The sequence below is a fragment of the Biomphalaria glabrata genome, chromosome 2 (assembly GCF_947242115.1).
Source record: "Biomphalaria glabrata chromosome 2, xgBioGlab47.1, whole genome shotgun sequence".
Taxonomy (NCBI): Eukaryota; Metazoa; Mollusca; class Gastropoda; family Planorbidae; genus Biomphalaria; species Biomphalaria glabrata.
The window spans coordinates 38,969,139-38,988,368 of NC_074712.1; the positions used below are offsets into that span (position 1 = coordinate 38,969,139).

The window sequence follows — 19,230 nt, forward strand, 5'->3', positions numbered from 1 at the left end:
TTCCTAGCAAGAAATGATAGAAGAAACGAAAACCTTGTAATGTAATTTGGTACAAAACAAAAAAAAAAGATGGAATATTCAAAACAAAAGAAAATCAAACAAATGAGAATTGAATAGTACATGAAATTTAATGCTGGAATTCAAAAATGATATAATTTTACAATTTAATTGGCTAAAAATGTAATATTTTTAAATACAAATAAAGTTTTATAGTAAATGGCTTCTTTTACAAGAATAATCTGCAGACTAAATGTATTACTATAGGGACTAAAGTCAAATTAACAGAAACAAATTGTTTTAGGTCATCACATTCAAGCATATATTTGATACTAACAAATGTTTTTAATTACCATTAAATTTTTTAATTACTAGATATTTTTTTTTCTTAAATACCAGTATATTTTTTAAAATGACTAAATTTGCATAAGCAACACATCACCATAATTTCTCGCCAGCGGCCAGTCATTATTATCGAATGTGTGTTATAAATCAAGTTTAAATAACTTCATGACAAAATTATATTTGATGTATATTTGGTTTCAATATATAATACACTTTTCTATATTCTTGACAATAAAGTTGATTAGGACACTAAGCAATTTAACAGAAAAGAATTCTTTTAAACATAATGACTGTTTTCTTCATCTCAAAAAAAACAAACAAATCTAACACAATTTGCATTAAGCTGTATAATACTATTGAATTTTTAATCAATATTGTTTTTGTACAGTAGTTTCACTGAGCTTGTCAATTGTAGTCAAACTGAATTTCCATTAGATTGGATCAATAAAAATTATCTGATCTTATCAGTTACATCTAGTATTCTTCAGCAACATCATTGCAAGCCCATAATTTTAAAAATAAAAGCAGCAATTTTTTCATAAATAGCAAACATAAGAGCTGCAGTTAAAACTGTCTGTAATAACTTTGCTTCCAGTCCCTTGTACAGTGATCCCACTCCTCTGGTCCTGGCAACATTGAGACAATGATAATAACAATATTTTAAATCTTTCATTGTTCAAGTACTAAAAAATATCTTTGCAAGTTACGTACAAGAGAAGTTAGTCCTGATAAGCTTAATAACATAATAATGAAATATAATAATAGTAATACCTGATCAGATGTAAAATGTTTTGCTTTAAACTTTGAGTATTTTCCTCCTTAGCAAAGCCAGCCTGATAAATTAAAGATAAATAGGCAACTAGTCGCATGGAATCTTAATGAATCATACAAAAAATATTTTTAAGAAAAAATGTTTAAAGCGTGTGTGAACTAGGATGAAACTTCAGTCATTGTCTTGAACAGGTTCTAAAGAACAAGTGGATGGTCAGTTTGATATCAATCATAGTGCTCATGAGAAGATAATTCACTAGATACTATCATACCAGTTAGAGCTATTTATGAGAAGATGTTTGACTAAATACTCTCATACCAATCAAATCATTCATGATAATAATAGCTTTATGACTTGTTTCTCTGTACATGAAATGTTTAAATTAAAAGTATTCAGAATGCTTTAAAGGGAAACTCCAATGGTTTTGACAATTTTTGATATGTGTTTTGATTTATAGATAATGAATATATTATTCTTTTTTTTTTTATTTGCAAGAATAACTTAGTAATTGATGTTTTTGTGACATAATTTTTCTGCGCATCCAAAACAGTCAGATTTTCACTGAATTTCTGTGTGACGTCACGAGTGTGCACTTAAATCCTATAGATAGGGAGGCGCCAAGTTATACGAGGACAAGGAAAAAAAAATTATCTTTGATAAAAAAAAATTTCGTTAGTACATCATTAAAATACTTTAAAAGAAATTTCTAATGGTGTATAAATTATGACTGTATGTTTGACAGTAAGAAAGTTATGATTTTTTTGTGCCGTTTTGACCTTACATTGGTTGACATGGAAAAAGTGATGAGAGCTTGACGCTGGCTCAGCCGGCGAGACACACCCCCAAGGTCAAAAGTTAAAAAGTTGGAATTGAGTTTCGTAGACGATAGATCTACTTATTAAATAAGAAATTTAATAGTAGATCTAGTATTCGTAGTAAATTTCTAGCTCACAAATCTGATTCATTTATATTTATGAACTTCAGTTTTTTAAAAATGTCTCGGTAGTATCATTAATTGAATTCTTTGGCCTGGAAATCCAATGTATTGTTGGTACTGCACCTGGTATTAACTTCAATTTTTTTCAAATCCCATTTCCACAGCAATGAAAATGAAGTTGCTGTAACAGCTTCTCTCAAAATGGTTTGAGCATAAACAGGAATTAGCTAATGCCTTTGTAAAATATTTGCTCTTCAGGCGAATAAATTTTTCCCATTTTCCCTTTAAAACTTCATTCAAGTTCATCTCTTGGAAACAAATGAAAAGAGACACTAATTTCTGTATCAACATACTTGCTGATTTTATCTTTGTGATTGGAACTACTGCAACAAGCTGAAAAACAATATTTAATTTTCTTCAAGTAGAAATAGAGGTTTAGATCTAGAATATTATTTATAAACAATGACCGATTATAAATCAACGTGGAGACTAGATCTAGCTGTGAAGCGTAACAATAAATGCGATCCGATAGGTCTACCTAGATCTAGACTAGAGAGTTTATCGGTTATATAGGTCTAGATCTAAATTTAGCCAGCACCCTTGTGACGTCACGTTTTTAAAAACTAAAAACATCTCGCAGAACCCCGTTTTTTGGGGGGCGTGGAGAATTTTCTGTCTAATTTTTTAAATATAAAATTTTCCGAGCATTTAAATAAAAAATGATATAATGTTTACTATTACAACTTTTTACGCAGAATTTAAATATGTCAATAACTAAAATTTGAAAAACTATCGGAGTTTCCCTTTAATAAAATCACATCTGGATTAAGTATCTCAATTCATAATTAGTACAGAAATGGTCCAACATCATGTGTAAAATTGATACATTTTTTTTATTAATTAAATATATTTAAATCAAGCTTATATTGTATTCAAGTAATTCTTTTTAAAATCATAAATGATTTTGTTTGTTCCAATAAAAAATACTTTGATTGAGCAAAACTGATTTATATCAAACTCTCAGTTAATTTTAGTCTAATGTCAGCAAATAGTAAAAGTACTTACCCTCAGTCTGCTTTGTATCACTTGAAGTGGGTAGGTTATCACAGTAGCAGCAGTTTTAGCCACAGCACCAAGTATAAAATACATCAATCCACTTAGTTCCTAAAGAAATAGATACATTAAAACTCTACATGAGTCCTCTCAGCTAGTCCTATATGGATAAATATTTTAGTAAAACAAACATTGACTTTTACTAAGTATTAATATTTTGACCTACAGTAGTGATGTCATTATGGTTTAGTAAACATAGTTTAGGATAGATTTAAGGAAGCTGCGACTTACTGTTACATCCATGTAACGTTTAAAATACCGTTTCAAAGCTTCATATATCATAAACTGTATTGCTGGATTGGTGGCTAACAAAATGGAAGGAACTGTACCACCCCACAGTTTCCCCACACCTTCTGCACTTATTATCTTCAAAATACAATCTGAGGAATGACACAAAAGAAACTATATACATATATATATATATATATATATATATATATAATATTTAAAACTAATTTGTTCTCTCAAGTTTAAACTCTTGCATCTTATAAAGCTTCTTTTTACTGTGGAAGAGCACAAATTCTTAGCATGCATTTTAAAGTATATAATGGACAAACATTTGATCAATTCTAAGTTCTATCTCAACATTTGATTATTTTACTTTGGCATTAACTGCAATAAAAACTGGCACAAGAGGTTTCCAGAGAGTCAGATAAATTTTATTTTACTTTGGCATTAATTGCAATAAAAACTGGCTTAAGAGGTTTCCAGAAAGTCAGATAAAAGAAATACTTTACCAATAATTCCATTATAATGTTTTCTGGGTGACTTGAAAGCACCATGCTTCTTATTAAAATGGGCTGTGTGTAGATTGGCTCCTTGGAGTTTGAGCCTTGTATTTACCACCCAAAGTGGTGTAGTTACTAAAACATTCACAACTCCTAAAACAAACACAAGAATTCTTGGTTGTACTAATAGGTAGAAAAAAAAAAGATGAATATTTATTTTTTAAAAATTTGCTTGTTCTTTCATCATTTTACTATTTCATTGAAATGTGAGTAGAACTAGTTATATTTATGTGAGTAGAACTAGTTATGTTTATGTGAATAGTAGTTATGTTTATGTGAGTAGAAGTAGTTATGTTTATGTGAGTAGAACTAGTTATGTTTATGTGAGTAGAACTAGTTATGTTTATGTGAGTAGAACTAGTTATGTTTATGTCAGTAGAACTAGTTATGTTTATGTGAGTAGAACTAGTTATGTTTATGTGAGTAGAAGTAGTTATGTTTATGTGAGTAGAAGTAGTTATGTTTATGTGAGTAGAACTAGTTATGTTTATGTCAGTAGAACTAGTTATGTTTATGTCAGTAGAACTAGTTATGTTTATGTCAGTAGAACTAGTTATGTTTATGTCAGTAGAACTAGTTATGTTTATGTGTGTAGAACTAGTTATGTTTATGTGAGTAGAAGTAGTTATGTTTATGTGAGTAGAACTAGTTATGTTTATGTGAGTAGAACTAGTTATGTTTATGTGAGTAGAACTAGTTATGTTTATGTGAGTAGAACTAGTTATGTTTATGTGAGTAGAAGTAGGCAAGTTGATACATGCTTAAATATGACATTTCAAGTTTAGCAAAATGATAACATGAAGAAGCTTACATTCTGTAATATAATATATTCATGCCACAGACAGTGGAATCCACTTAATGATATGTTGTTAATAAAGCCAGTATGCCATCTAAGAAAAAGGTATTTCTTACAAAATGTTAGCTGAAATACCTTGGTTCTCTGCAACAGCTTTCTTGGGCAATGTTGTTTTTACTATTTCATTTCATTTTCATTACAATGGTAAGAGATTTGAATTTCTCTTCCAAGGATTTAAAATTTAAGAAATTGACAATGCCATTCTGTTTAGAACTAAAAAAAAAAAATCACTACAGCAAGTGATTATCATTACAACACAGTGCATATTGGGAGACAGCCATTGCTAGCATTAATTTTTTTAAAAAACATTTTGAGCTTTGCAATATTGAAAATGAAATCGATATAAAAGTACTTGTAGAATGTCTTTATTCTCTTTAAGGATATAAAAAAGGGGGACACGACAATTCGTTCACTGACATTTCGTTCACGACTTTTCGTTCACGCGACTATTCGTTCACCAGACATTTCGTTCACCCGACAATTCGTTCACGCGACTATTCGCTCACAGACAACTTGTTCACAGACAGTTGGTTCACGACAAATCGTTCACGCGACAAATCATTCACAGACAAATTGTTCACAGACAAATCGTTCACTTGATATTTCCAAAAACAAAAAATTGCTAGACATCGGGCCTGATCCGAAATTCTTTGTAATTTTTTGCTTGTTTGTTGTTAATATTTTGTTAACGAGGACAGTATGTGATAAAAAATTATACTTAAAAGAAAAAAGAGATCTTACAAGCCTAGTGGAGTGCTACACAGACTGGCTCCTCTGGAAGTAATAAAACTTTATTGGACATTGCCTATACACATGTTCAATCTGTTAAACATTGAAAATATCTACTAGACACTAGTATAGTACTTTCCATCAAGTTTAAAAGAAGTTTTATTTTATTTTTATTTTAGTTACCTTGTTTCTATATGTGACCACCCATTGGTAGACTAATTTGATTGCTTGGACCTCAATAACAAATTTATTGAAACAATTTTATTTTGTTGTATTGCAATAAATTATAATTTTTTGATAGGGAACCAAAATATTTCCTAGTGTTGTATATGTAATTAGTTTTTTCTTCTTAGATGTCTTAATTGATAAGTATCAACCTTAGACCTGTATCTAGTATGTGACGTTCAGAGTTGAACAGTGAAACCATATATTGTACCAAATCTAGTACCATTGTTAAAAATCTAAATTATCTCTCGTAAAAACACTGAAAGGATTGTGGAAAAAATACTAGTGTGTCTGAGCTAGCCAGGAAAACCAGTGTCTTGGCAGAATGCATGACGCGTAGGACATAATAATCTTCTTTTTAGAAGAAACGTCTGTATTATATAAGATAAGATTTGTTTTTGTTAATACGATATCAATAAAATGGGTATGTTAATTAAACATCTGGACCGCTATTAAGAAGATAAGCAAATATGGGTAGGTCGAACAAGACTACATGATGGACATGAGTGTAAAAGAAGGCCTACATGTTGAAAGTAAAAATGTTACCTATAGTAAAGTGAAGTCCCGTTTACATTTTTCAGCTAGCTTGTAAGATCTCTTTTTTTATTATTTTTTATTTTAAGTATAATTTTTATCACATACTGTCCTCATTAACAAAATATCAACAACAACAACAACAACGAAATTAAAGAAACTCGGATTTGACCTGATCTCGAGAAATTTTTTGCATTTGGAAATAATAGCTACAAAAGTTTTAATGTAAATAAATTAAAAACGCGATGAGAATATATAATATTAACAATATGTTACTATACAGTGAACGATTTGTCTGTGAACAATTTGTCCGTGCCGTGAACGAATAGTCGCGTGAACGATTTGTCGGGTGAACGATTTGTCGTGAACCAAATGTCGGTGACAAGTTGTCGGTGAACAAGTTGTCTGTGAGCGATATGTCGCGTGAACGAATTGTCGGGTGAACGAAATGTCTAGTGAACGAATAGTCGTGTGAACGAAAAGTCGTGAACGATTTGTCGGTGAACGAAATGTCAGTGAACGAATAGTCGTGGAACCATAAAAAAGTTTGCAAAATCAGTGGCACAGCAATCATGGCATGAAGGGGATTATTGTGCCCAGGTCCATGACCAAATGGAACCACTGACTCTAGGGAATGTAATTTAAAAAATAAATTTGGCTAAAAAATGTAATGTTCTAGGTATTAAACAACATTGTGTATATTTCTAGCATAAATGTAACAATCTATTGGAAAGGATAATGACTATTAAACTGTCAAGACAGTGTTTCACTAAGAACATACTTATTGGCATTTTAAAAAAAAGCAATAAATAAAAATAAATATGGTTCAAATCAACGACTACTAGAGTAGATACAATTAATGAACTTCTAGACTAGATACAATGAATTTTACTCTAACATGTAAAAAATAGAATCTTTATTGGAATGTTGTTTTGTTGGTGTAAATGTTTGACATGTTTCGGATGTTCCATCAAAGTTAAATATATTATACTTCCTAGTCCAAACCTTCCATAGGATGGCAGGGGATAGCAGCGGACAGGGTCTGAACCATGGGCCATTGAGAAAGCAGCACACTAGTCCAGCATGCATACTGCACAACCAGGTAGCCAAAGTACTGATATATAAAGGATAACTCTTATATAGTTTCTTTCACACTCAACTTAAGGAAGGAGGCCCACCATCATATTCTTGAACCTGAGCCCACAGGGACTTTGCTAGGCTATTGTGTGGAATATCTTGACATGTATAATTATTATCTTAAACAGCTGCTGGTGTACCAAAACTAAATGTTGTGTACAAATGTCATTGTTCAAACTGTCTACTTTATTCCTCCAATAAACAATATACCGCTGGACCCCTCCTTTCAAACCCGTCCACCCATACTATCAAGTCAGTCAGAAAAAGACCTACTTATAAATTCAAGCTTGAATCAATACATTCAAGATTGTAGTATCCTCTGCACCACACAAAAAGCAAAAGCCAAAAAAAAAAAAGGACTTAATGCAGTGATGCCCAACCTAATGTTGTTGTTTTATTATATGTTGGCTTATTACCTTGTTCAACAAAAAAATCAAGATATGTTCACTTTTCCTGGTAGATTGTACATTCAGAGTCCCATTTCTTAATTACACAAATGTTAAAGGTTATGGAATCAATCCATCAGAGAAAAAGTGAGGGCCAAAACGTAGGTAAAGAGACATTTTTTTCAATCTTTTTTTTTTGTTTGGAAGGGAGATTTCTACACTTTGTTCCGAAGTTTTGGCAGGCCGGATGGAACCACATCACGTGCCTGATCTGGCCCGCGGGCCGTATTTTGGGCATCACTGACTTAAAGCAATCTTGCTTGACCAAGTATTTAATTGTCCTTAACAGTTGTCTACATTAAATAAATAATCCCCATCAGTGAATTCCCCTTAAATTAATGTCTCCCATAATTTGTGTGCTATGCTAGATGAAATCTTGATTGGCAACTTAATAAGCAGTTTAATGACTTACTACATCTAAATCTCAAGTTTGGTTAATTTTAAAGCTGTATGGTTAGTTAAATTTTAAACAATCCCATCAAAACCAAGCAAAATACAAAGACTTTATTCCGCCCCCCCCCCATAAACTTTTGAGTTGGGGGGGGGGGGCGGTCCAATTTATATGTAGAAATCACAGCTTGCTAACAGAATCAATTGAATATCTATGGGATTAAAACTTATTATTGGTATTTTAACCGATATTTATATTATGCCGTTCCCTTGATGACCGATGGGGTAGGGATCGAATACCTCTACTGCCCTTCCCATCTAAAACCTTTGAGTGGGGGGGGGTTCTACTTTTTATATTGTCGCTCTCCTTCAGGTATTTTTGTCGATTCGGTGGGGTGGGGTGGACCGATCGCATGTACTGCCCTCCCCACTCTAGCCCTCTGAGTCCTATTTTTATGGAGAAATCATTGTATGTGAACATAATTAGTTGAATATGTATATAATATAAACTATGTGAACCCATTGTATATTATGTAGCACCATACTCTAATCTCAAATTGTATCATTAGTAAATATAAAATGAAAAAGGTTGTACCAGGTAGGAGGGGGAAACATGCAATCACTTTCCCCCCATGGGACAAACCAATACTTTTAATTTTTGTAAAGTAGTTAAGAAATTACAAAATAAAAAAAATCTGTCACTAATATAATTTATACATGCTATAAAATTAAATTCTTATATCGAGTCGCCCCAACCCTATTCTTTAATGCCAAATGCAATCATTAGCAGAAATTATAAAAAGGAGTGAGGATTAATCATTTTCACTCTATCGCCCCCTCCCCTTTCCAGACAGAGTTTATGTAATTTCACATGAATTTATCTTAATTATTTTAAGAAAGACTTTGCTTTGGAAAAATTTTAATTCAAGCGAAATTTTTCAGTATAAGAGTCACGATTGAGATGAGCTTTAAACCCAGATAATCTTTTCCTAGTCGCATTTTTACAACCTTTACTCTATCTGATATTTTTCTTGTTAAATAAGTTTTGGACTATAACTCACAATTTATGCTGAATTTTATTGAATATTATTTATCGAATAATTTTTTTTTCGTCGGCGATCCTCAAAGCCTTAATCTAAAGATGTGGGGTAACTTATCTTTTCAAGGAACAAATTGGTTTTATTTGCAATGTATTAAGGGCCTAAAAATCAATATTAGAATATTTTTCAACATTATTTAAAAGGTCATTTATAATAGGATGAATAATGAGCTTTAGGTCAGGAGAATGCGCTTCTTCAGTGAAGAATGCAAGAAAACGCTTTTCGTGATTGGGCTTCGACCCGAACCCCACTAATAAATAATGAGCTATAAATGTCAGGAGAATGTGTTTATGCAGTGAAGAATGCAAGAAATCGCTTTTGGCGTCGGGGCCACTGGGGAATCTTACAGCGCTCCCCCAGACCCCCAAGCTTGCAAGAGAAAGGCCTCAACATGACTTTTTAATTTTTTCGCCGAAGGTTGAGAAACACTGCTATTTTATTCTCAAATATATATATATAGATATAAATATATATATATAAGCTGTACGCACGTTTATGCATAGGGTTAGGGTTTACTCTGCGTTAGGGTTAGGGTCTGGAAAAAAATCGCCCCACCCCTCTCCAAAGTTCTGGATCCGCTTATGGCTTATATTAAGTGTAGTTGTATTAATAAGTTTGGATCAGTCATGCAATTAAATTTGTCATAGATCTAGACTAAATAATAAATCTGTGCGATTAGAAATTTTTACCAATGGTTTTTGTTTAGCGCAATTTCATGCTTTTAGCTTTCTCAATATGCGATGATCCTATCACTTGTCTGGACCAGTTGGAAAGGGTTGGAGGAGAACAGGGTATCTGGGTGATTGTTTTTAAATGCATTTATATAAAAAAAAGGGGAATGACCAGAATTTGAGATTGCAGGCTAAAACCTTCTCAGGCCAACAGGGTAACCGACCTGCTAGTGGAGCGCCTATGAACATGGAGGAGTGTATAGCTATCTATTGTTTCTCTAGTCCCATCCTTTTTCATGTTTGTTTTCACTAAGCCTCAGATGACCACCTATCATCATCATCATCATCATCATCAAACTCCATTAGAGTGAGGGCCTGAGAGGCTCAAATCCTCTCTTGCAAAAGCCCTGGACAGAAACCCTGCTGTCTTGCGTAGTGCATAAATGTTGCCATACAGGTCGAGAATTTTGGGTTTCCCAGACCTGTCGAGACGGAGATCAGCAAGTCTGGGGCAGTCAAACAGAATATGGAGCACGGTTTCCTCTTCTTTCCCGCAGCGGGGGCACCGTGAATCAAAATTTGGCCATAGCCGCGAGAAATATGAGCCAACAGGACAGTGGCCTGTCCTGCACTGTGCTATAATAGCTTGCTCAGGCCTGGACAGCCTCCACCACGGGGAAGTGCGGTCAGGGCGATGACCACCTATAAATGGGACTAATTCAGCTTATACCACCACTTCAGTCAAGTACAATTTCTTTCCCTTGTTCAAGATATAAATAATTAATACCAATGGTTAATTAACAAAGTGTTATTTTTCTATTGCTTCTTGTGTTGTCAGGTAAAAGAAATAATTGTGAAAAATTTCAGTTTGATCCGTGGGAGAATTAATGTGTACAAACTTTTTACTAAACAGACAGTGAATTGATATAAGCTTTGTAAAATTATTAATAATCTTTATAGCGTACTATTGTTTTGATATTGCATACAAATATTGCTTAAAAAGTCAATATTTGTCAAATTTCTTTTAGTTATTTATATCCTGAAGTCTGTAGTTAAACTAATAGTTTAAAAACTAAATGGGGTGGAAGGAGAGATATTGATGAAAATCAGACTATGTTTTACAAACAGCAAAGCAGTGAAATGTCATTGAATCAATACCTGCCAGAAAAGCAAAAAGAAGATCAAATAACATGGTTGGGGATTGCTTGTCCTTGGAACCATGCCCTAACAGGGAGTGCTGGCAATACTGAAAGCTGGCATAGGTGTAGAAATAGACATAACTGGAAATGAACATAGTGGAAGCCATGGACAGCCATCCTCTATAAAGCCCAGGGCTGTAAGGGAAGGAGGTAGAATAAAGAACATCAAAATGATAGGGAGGAAAAAAAAACAACAACAATGGCATGTGCTCTGGAGAAAAATTAAGTTGAAAAGAAAATGTACAAAGTAGAAATACACAATGTTATATATGTACAACAGCACTGTTTAACAATATACAACAGCACTGTTTAACAATGTACTACAGCACTGTTTAACAATGGCTGAGACACATTCAATGGAACAAAATATTAGAAAACACCAATGGTTAATGTTATTTGTGTGTGCGTTACCAGTATTCTCTAGGTCTCGTCATGTATTTTGTCTAACTTGATAGTAATTTATAATGGTATATAAGATGATTCTTACAACTCTGTGAAATTTTTTTTCTTAAATCTTAAACTTGAGCTGAGACAAAGACATGGAAAAATATATTTGTTCAAACTCAGTTAGTAGTTACTATATGCTGTGATATCTATAAATTTTACATGTCAACAGAGACTCAGGAAAGTTTTTAGCTGGTCTTTATCAAAGTTGGACATGGGAATGTAAGATAACAAACGATGTGCTCTACTTCTTTAATCTATTTCCAGCTTATTTAATTAGGTTCATAAACTGTCCTTAAAATAAATTTAAGCATACTCCTGGGATTCTTAGACATCTTTCAACTATATGTCTGTCCCAACATAACTAAATATTAGTAGTAGTTAGTCTTATAAACCTTAATCAGCTAACATAAAATACTTTCATAGTAGCCATAAGAGAGACAAAATTGAAATTCTTATCTTAATTAGAAATAAAGGATTTTTTTTTAACATTACAAAAATTAAAATATTGTATTTGAGAAAAAAGATGTTTTGAAAACATTTTAAATTTGTCACTTGTGAATGTAGCATAAAATAAATGGTGCAAACAAATTATAATAACAGAGTTACCTATAAGATAAGATAGATAAGATAATTTTTATTGATCCAACCAAATGGAAATTCAGTTTGACAACAATTGACAACCTCAGCGTAACTACTGTAACAATAACATTATAGATGCAAATACGAACAACATTCACACTCGAAACACATACACAACCAGTGCGACTTCTATGAACTTCTCGATGATGATGATGATCTTGTAACACTCTGACCGACAGTGGGATGAAGGAGTTTTTAAATCTTTCTGTTTTAGTTCTAATGGAAAGGAGACGTCCACTTCATTCAGATCTTATGTAATAGTGGTTTAATGGGTGAAGGTAATCTTTAAGAATTGTGAGTGTTTTGGAAAAAATAGAAGCATTTTTATTACCCAATAGTTTGCACTTACAACAACCAAATGGTAACATTAAGAATTTATAGATAGAAATAAAATTTACAACAAAACTGTTAACTACAATTAAAGACAAAGTTCAAAAGTTAAACAACAACACAAGGTGTACCTGAAAGAAAAGCCAAAGTTAAATCAACAATTGGTGAGGCTTTTTTACGCCCACCTAAAACAGATGACTTCAGACCGTTATAGGTGTAAAAATAAACAAAGTTTGAGCAGCACAATGCAGAGACTACAGGAAACCAACCCAGATAAACGCCTTCCCTGTAAACATAACAATGATAGGAAACAAATAACACAATCGCTAGACATAGTTTAGAAGACGGCAGAATTTTCTTTTTCAAAAAGTATTTTCACAGGAATAATGTGTAGTTAAAGGATTGATAGAGACAGAATTCTTTGCCTTATTGTAATATAATTAAATATGAATAAAATTACAATTTTTTTTTAAACCAAGAGTCTTCAGGTCTGAATTCAGATAATTTCATATTCCCCTCAACATTTGTAAGTAAGGTAACTTGTATATAACAACATCATGTAAAAAAAATGTATCCACTATCTACAAATTAATAATTGTGTTCTATCTACACAAATACTAGATATAAATAACTAAAGCAAAACATGTATATGTTATATATCACAACCAAAGAATTGTATCTAACCAGAACTGTTTCAATCTCAACAATGTTCACATCATAGAAATATTACAAGGAATATTACTCACAGGCCTTCCTCTTTCAGAATCTCTTTTAAAACTAAAAATGTGTTTTTGGCATGTCTATGATCATCAACTGAAGAACACAAAAGTTTTGACATTTTATTTAAAAAATTTGTTTAACTTAAATGGAAATAAACATCTAGTAAAAAAGACATGAATAAATAATTTAAAAGTTAATCAAAAAAAAAAAAAGCTTTTTTTTACATCCAGCATACACCCACTTCTAGTGAGCAGATAGAGAATGGCAATGGAAACATATTACACATTAATCAAGCAATCAAACCAATATCTCAGTAAAAAATGTCCAACTCCATAGAGAATGAGACAATAGCAGGATTCAGATGGTTAAAATTAAGCTACTTATTTATACAAGCCTTATCAGACTGACACTAATAATGTCAACAAGTCAAAGAGAGTTACCAGTGCCAAAATACTTAAACTCTGTGGAAACCTGTTTGAACTGGAAAGACTTGTGAGCTGATCACAGATGGATGACATAGTATTTAACATAATATTTTTTAGTACAAAGAAAAAAAAAGCAACTTACAAAAGATAGTTAATTTTTTTTATTTTTAATTTTAATATATTTGTAAAACAAAAAATGTATATTTTAGTACCCTGTAATCTTGTCCTGACTGTATCCAGTGGATAAAAAACAGAAATTGCAATCACACTGCCCTGAAACAAAAAAATATAGATATGTAGATTAAAAAAAACAACAACTAGATAATGCTTTATTTTGCTAAAAATTGGACATATAAACTTAGTATGATTAGTTTTATAGTAAATATATATATATATATATATATATATATATATATATATATATTATTATTAGTACATTTTCATTCTCTATTCACTAGGGCTATATTTAAAACAGCATGGTTATCTAATCTATATATTTTCAAGTGCACTGGTCCTGAGTAAATATATACTTACACTTACAAATTGCAAACGCTCCTTCCATTAATTGAGCCATAATGATTTCTAAGCTACATAATGTAATCAGCCTCATAATTCATTCATATATAATTTTGTATTCCATGAAAATGATTTTTATTGGCAGTCTAATCTGAAAGACTAGATCAGTAAACTTCTGACCTTAAACTAGTAACCCAAGCATAAAGTTTGCCAATTTCATGTAGCTACCAATAACTATTAAATAGATGTAGAGTTCTTTTTCCTAAAACTGTACCAGTACTTAGCTTTGGAGTGTCCCTTTATTCTGTATTGAAAATCATAGTTTTTAGTCATGTTTTTTACATTAAAAGCACAATTTAACAATGTGTTATAAAGAAAGCTGTGGGGTTGTTGTTTTTTAAATAAACAAACTAAAATAAACTAAACAAATGTAATGCCAATTAATATTTCTAAGTCACTTTTATTAATGACCAGGGTTAGTCAACTAACAATCAATGGCCAAATAGAAACCATTCTTTTGTAATAAAACATATTTCACCAAGATTAGTGCCAAGTTAAATGACTTCAACCTACCGTTGCGCCAGAAACTGCATGTACCAGATTGGAATAGGAAAAGAGACTAGAAAGACTACTTGATTTACCATCATCAGATTCCATTGCTGTCTTTAATTTTGATATTTCTACTTGCTCAAAATCAAATAGAGGCTACATTTCTTTGAAATGATGTAAGAAACCTACAATCATACAGAACAAATAACAATGTATTTAATATATATTATAATTATTATATACTATAGATATAGAATGACATCTAATTTAAACTTTCAAACTTAATATAAAGAAGAGCTTTGTCAACTTTCCTATTATATTATTATTATATATAGACATTATATATTAATATAGATCTAGATTATTCTAGATCTATATCTAGGTCCTAGAGATATAGAATATAGATCTAGACTCTACTACTCTAGCCTCTAGGCAACTCAGGACTCAGTAGATTCTAGATCTAGACTGTAGACCATGTGACCTGTCACTTACTCACTACACTAGACTAGATCAACTAGATGATAGTAGATCTGGATCATTCTAGATAGTAGACTAAGTAGATCTATGATCCTATCTTAAATCTTAGTCTTAGTATCTAGTCTATAATCTAGACTTGATTCTAGATCTAATTCTAGAATCTATTTTAAAGTCTAAGGCGACTAAGAGTAAGAGTACTAAGACTAAGGTCTAAACTGACTAAACTCTAAATATTTAAGTTTAACTTTCTGACTTTAATTTAAGTAAAGTGGAAAGTCTTAGACTAAATTTAGTTAAGTTAGTACTTAGACTGGCTTAGTTACATTACATTATTACAACTAGATACTGTAGTGTAGAGATACAAGACAAATCAAATTCAAATATGTCACTAAGTCGTCAAAGTGACTCAAAGTATATAAAAAATACGTTTAAAAAAAAATCAACTAATAAGTCTAGACTATAGTAAATGACTAGAGTCTATAGATCTAGCGAACTAGACTAGATATAGACCCTAGATCTAGATCTCTAGATCTAGTACTAAATCTAGAAGTAGAAGTATAATGTGTTATACCCATAGACATAAATAAATATAGACTGGCCGATAAAAGAGTTTTATGAAACGAAAATTTGTGAATTGTAATTTTGTGTACTTTATAATACAGCATTTTTGAGCAGTATAAAAGTTAAGTATTCATATCTATTTCAGCCATAACCTATATAAGTATTACATTATTTTCACTAGTGTTTTTTTTTTTTTAAATCTCTAAGAATGAAGATCATGCAATTTTTCATACTTCGGAAATCCGAATACAATAGATATATAGTAGAGTCACTATTGCATGTTTGCGGAACAGTTCGTCGAAATTAGTTAAAATCTACTTTATTTTGAAATTTTCTGCTAAACTACTGTAACGGTACTGCGCATGGTCCATTTCTCTACATTTCCAATATAAGGATTTTCCTTTCACAGCAGAAAATTAATTTTGACTCCAGGTTAAAGTTGACAGGTGTGGAATCGTCCATTATTTTTCACGTACCAGGAGAACCGCATAGGCCATGGCTTAAGGCTTTTTAAAAAATGATAATGACACATCATCTGCATGATACACATATTTTTCGGTTTATAAATGGATGAGGAAAAACTTCATTTCATAGCTATCTACCCGGAATTCAATTTCAAAAAAATTAGGAGGTGTTTATCCAGTTTTTACCTTTTTAAAGATAGTCACAATTGTGGAACACTATAGCCTAGATGTTATTTATTTGACCTGCGCATTTAGCTTAATATTTACATAAAGATTTAGATATCGGAATTTAAATATGAGTTTGTATTAGTATACATAAATTTAAAAACATTTAGAGAATAATATTACATATAATATATAATTTATGATTACCATATGTCCAGCAAAAAGAAGACAAATCATAATACCATATAGGCCTATATATATAATATTAATAAAACAAAAAAGAATAAAAGAATAGTGGAAAAAAAAACCTTGTTAGGAAAATCAGGGTAGTGTGACGTCAAATACAATTAAAAAAGAGGTAGTGAATCTAAAAGTGACAATGTGTTGTCTTAAGCTTTAATAAAATAAAATTAATGTAAAGGATAAGGAGTTCAAGTATTAGACTAATAAAATATATGCTTTATATAGGCTTTGTTCCGACATTTTTACCGTGTTCCGCAATTGTGACTTCTTCAAAAATTCTGTTCCGTAATTGTGACTACCCATATCTCAGTCGAATTGAATGTAAAATTTAAATATCTGATGAAAAACTAAACATTGCGTCTATTTTTATCGGAAAATGGTTGGGCAATGCCTAGATACTTTTAGTTTTTCCATAGGTTTAACCATTACGGAGCAAAAAATTGAAAACAAAAAGTAGCTGCAAACTGTTCCGCAATAGTGACTCTACTCACATGTTTTCAAGTTACGTGAAGTTACTTCCTTCGGCCAGTCTATATTTATTTATGTCTATGGTTATACCAGTTGCAAATAACCCATTTTATGTAAAGAAGTTACGAATGTTATTTTTCTATAAAAGAAGTTACGAACGCTATACTACTATCATAGGTATTTGATTTCTATATAAAAGTTATTTAGGTAGGTGATTTTTTTGTTATAATAATAATAATAAATAAATAGATAAATAATGGCAATGTCTTCGATTCCAATGATTAAAGATGAGTGCAGTGTTTCAGGTGACTACGCAAACCCAGTTGCGACCTGCATATTTTTCCCTATCTAGTGCAGACAAAGCCGCTGTCCACAACCGGTCTATTTAAGTTTTCTTTCCGTCTTCTGTGCCTGTGTTCAATTATAAGGGTTTTCCTTTGGGTCACAAATGGGTGTCCGGCAGCATTTGTGAGAGCTCTCCAACTGTATCTTTCAGAGGCCATCTTCTGCCAGCTACTTTCCTCTATGCCAGTGAGGGCGAAATGGCACTGAGTTGAACCTCATCTAAGCTCGCCAAAGAAGATCGCCTTTGCCATGCGGGAGAGGTATCCGACAGAGGCCAAGCGTTATAGAATGGTCTCGGTCAGATCACAGAATGGTATTCTAGGTCTACCAGTGGTTTTCAAACTGGTACGCGGACCCCCAGGGGTCAGCAGAAATATAAAAGTTATCTACAATGCCTTCTTAGCTATAATCCAGTTGTTGTTTTTTCGATCGCATAATTTTTATAATAATCAAAGTACCCCTCACCGTTGTATTATGTGTCTATTACGTACTATTCTTTGACAAACTAATTTATTTACTATGCATTTATGTAGTTTTTTTTTAACCTAGGGTCCGTGGCAAGTTTTGATTCTGTTAAGGGGTCCCCGGGTCAAAAAAGTTTGAGAACCTCTATTCTATGCTGTCTACACCGGCCTCCAGCAGAAAATAGTTATTTGTAATGTAGTATTGCCAGCGTATGCCCATTATGGTGCAAAGGCTTCTTCAATGGAAGAGTTCAAGAAGTTCTTCGATAGTACCCAGGTCTCCATACAAAAGTGTGTTGAGAACCACTGCTTTAGGGCCTATAAACATTTATTTTTGCTTCTAGGTGAAGAGACCTATTCCGCCATAATCTGTTTGATATTACTTAATATAAGCTTTGTAAAATATAAGAAAAGCCAATGTATGGAATATTTTTCGTGACAGACAAAGTTGATTTAAGCTTTGTAAAAAAAAAAAAATAATTGCTAATTAATGTGTGGAATATTTCTCGTGATGCTATTTATTTCACACGTTTTTTTTTTTTAATTGCGTGTAATGAGTTCTAAATTTACTCTTATATCATTGGAGACAATCTAAAGAAGAGCTCTTTCATTTTCTCTTTAATTGGAGTCGTGACTCGTGAGGATAAAGATAGTGTTTTTTTGTTTCTATGGTAAGCAAACTAAATGTTCCTGGTAAATAATTTAAACGGAACTGAAAAGTTTAAACCGCAACACACACACACACACCTGTAAAGTAATATAGAACAAAGAGGAATACACTTATAACTATATATAGTATTTATAGAGGATAGAGTATGTCTGAGTTGTACGTTATGTCTGAAACTTACAGATGAAGTCATGTAGTACTACGACCACTATCTGTATATATATAATTCTCTTCATGACTCAAAGAGTTTGGACACCAAGTAATGGAAAGATCACTGTTTTATTTCTGCAAATCGGACGGACTAGAGTTATCCCACGTAATTTAGAGGCGAAAAAAAAAGAGGGGTGGGGGGAGAACAAGTAGTATTCACCCGTCACTAAATAACAGGGCCGGACTTGACCATTGTGACAAAGAAGTCATGGAAAGAGTACACGTAATCTACTCTGTATTCACCCGTCACTAAATAGCTGGGCCCAGTTTGGGTATGGATACGGATAATAAGAGAAAATTA

General features: G+C 32.1%; 1 protein-coding gene across 6 annotated transcripts; it reads right to left on the reverse strand.

Annotated features, from left to right (window-relative positions):
* Positions 1-109: 109 nt before the first annotated feature.
* LOC106053739 (peroxisomal membrane protein PMP34-like) lies at positions 110-17,290 on the reverse strand. 6 transcript variants are annotated; one of them, XM_056020467.1, is made up of 11 exons: positions 15,914-16,068; positions 14,890-15,050; positions 14,013-14,073; positions 13,402-13,468; positions 11,199-11,374; positions 3,902-4,045; positions 3,396-3,544; positions 3,117-3,215; positions 2,405-2,444; positions 1,114-1,175; positions 831-968 (listed from the first exon to the last, which is right to left on the reverse strand). In XM_056020467.1, exons 2-10 carry the CDS (start codon positions 14,971-14,973, stop codon positions 1,162-1,164), a joined length of 834 nt encoding a protein of 277 aa, XP_055876442.1. In that variant the 5' UTR covers positions 14,974-15,050; positions 15,914-16,068; the 3' UTR covers positions 831-968; positions 1,114-1,161. The 6 variants fall into 6 exon arrangements, with proteins under 6 accessions (XP_055876439.1, XP_055876437.1, XP_055876441.1 ...); XM_056020464.1 differs by lacking the exons at positions 2,405-2,444; positions 15,914-16,068 and adding an exon at positions 17,267-17,290 and having other exon boundaries at positions 110-968; XM_056020462.1 differs by lacking the exon at positions 2,405-2,444 and having other exon boundaries at positions 110-968; positions 15,914-16,067.
* Between the last annotated feature and the right edge of the window lie 1,940 nt (positions 17,291-19,230).

Coding starts and splice junctions, on each gene's coding strand:
- LOC106053739 (XM_056020464.1), bottom strand. CDS start 14,973: ATGGAATCTGATGATGGTAAATCAAGTAGTCTTTCTAGTCTCTTTTCC. Junction 3,216..3,395: donor AACGTTACATGGATGTAACA/GTAAGTCGCAGC, acceptor CTATTTCTTTAG/GAACTAAGTGGATTGATGTA. Junction 1,176..3,116: donor TGATACAAAGCAGACTGAGG/GTAAGTACTTTT, acceptor TTAATTTATCAG/GCTGGCTTTGCTAAGGAGGA.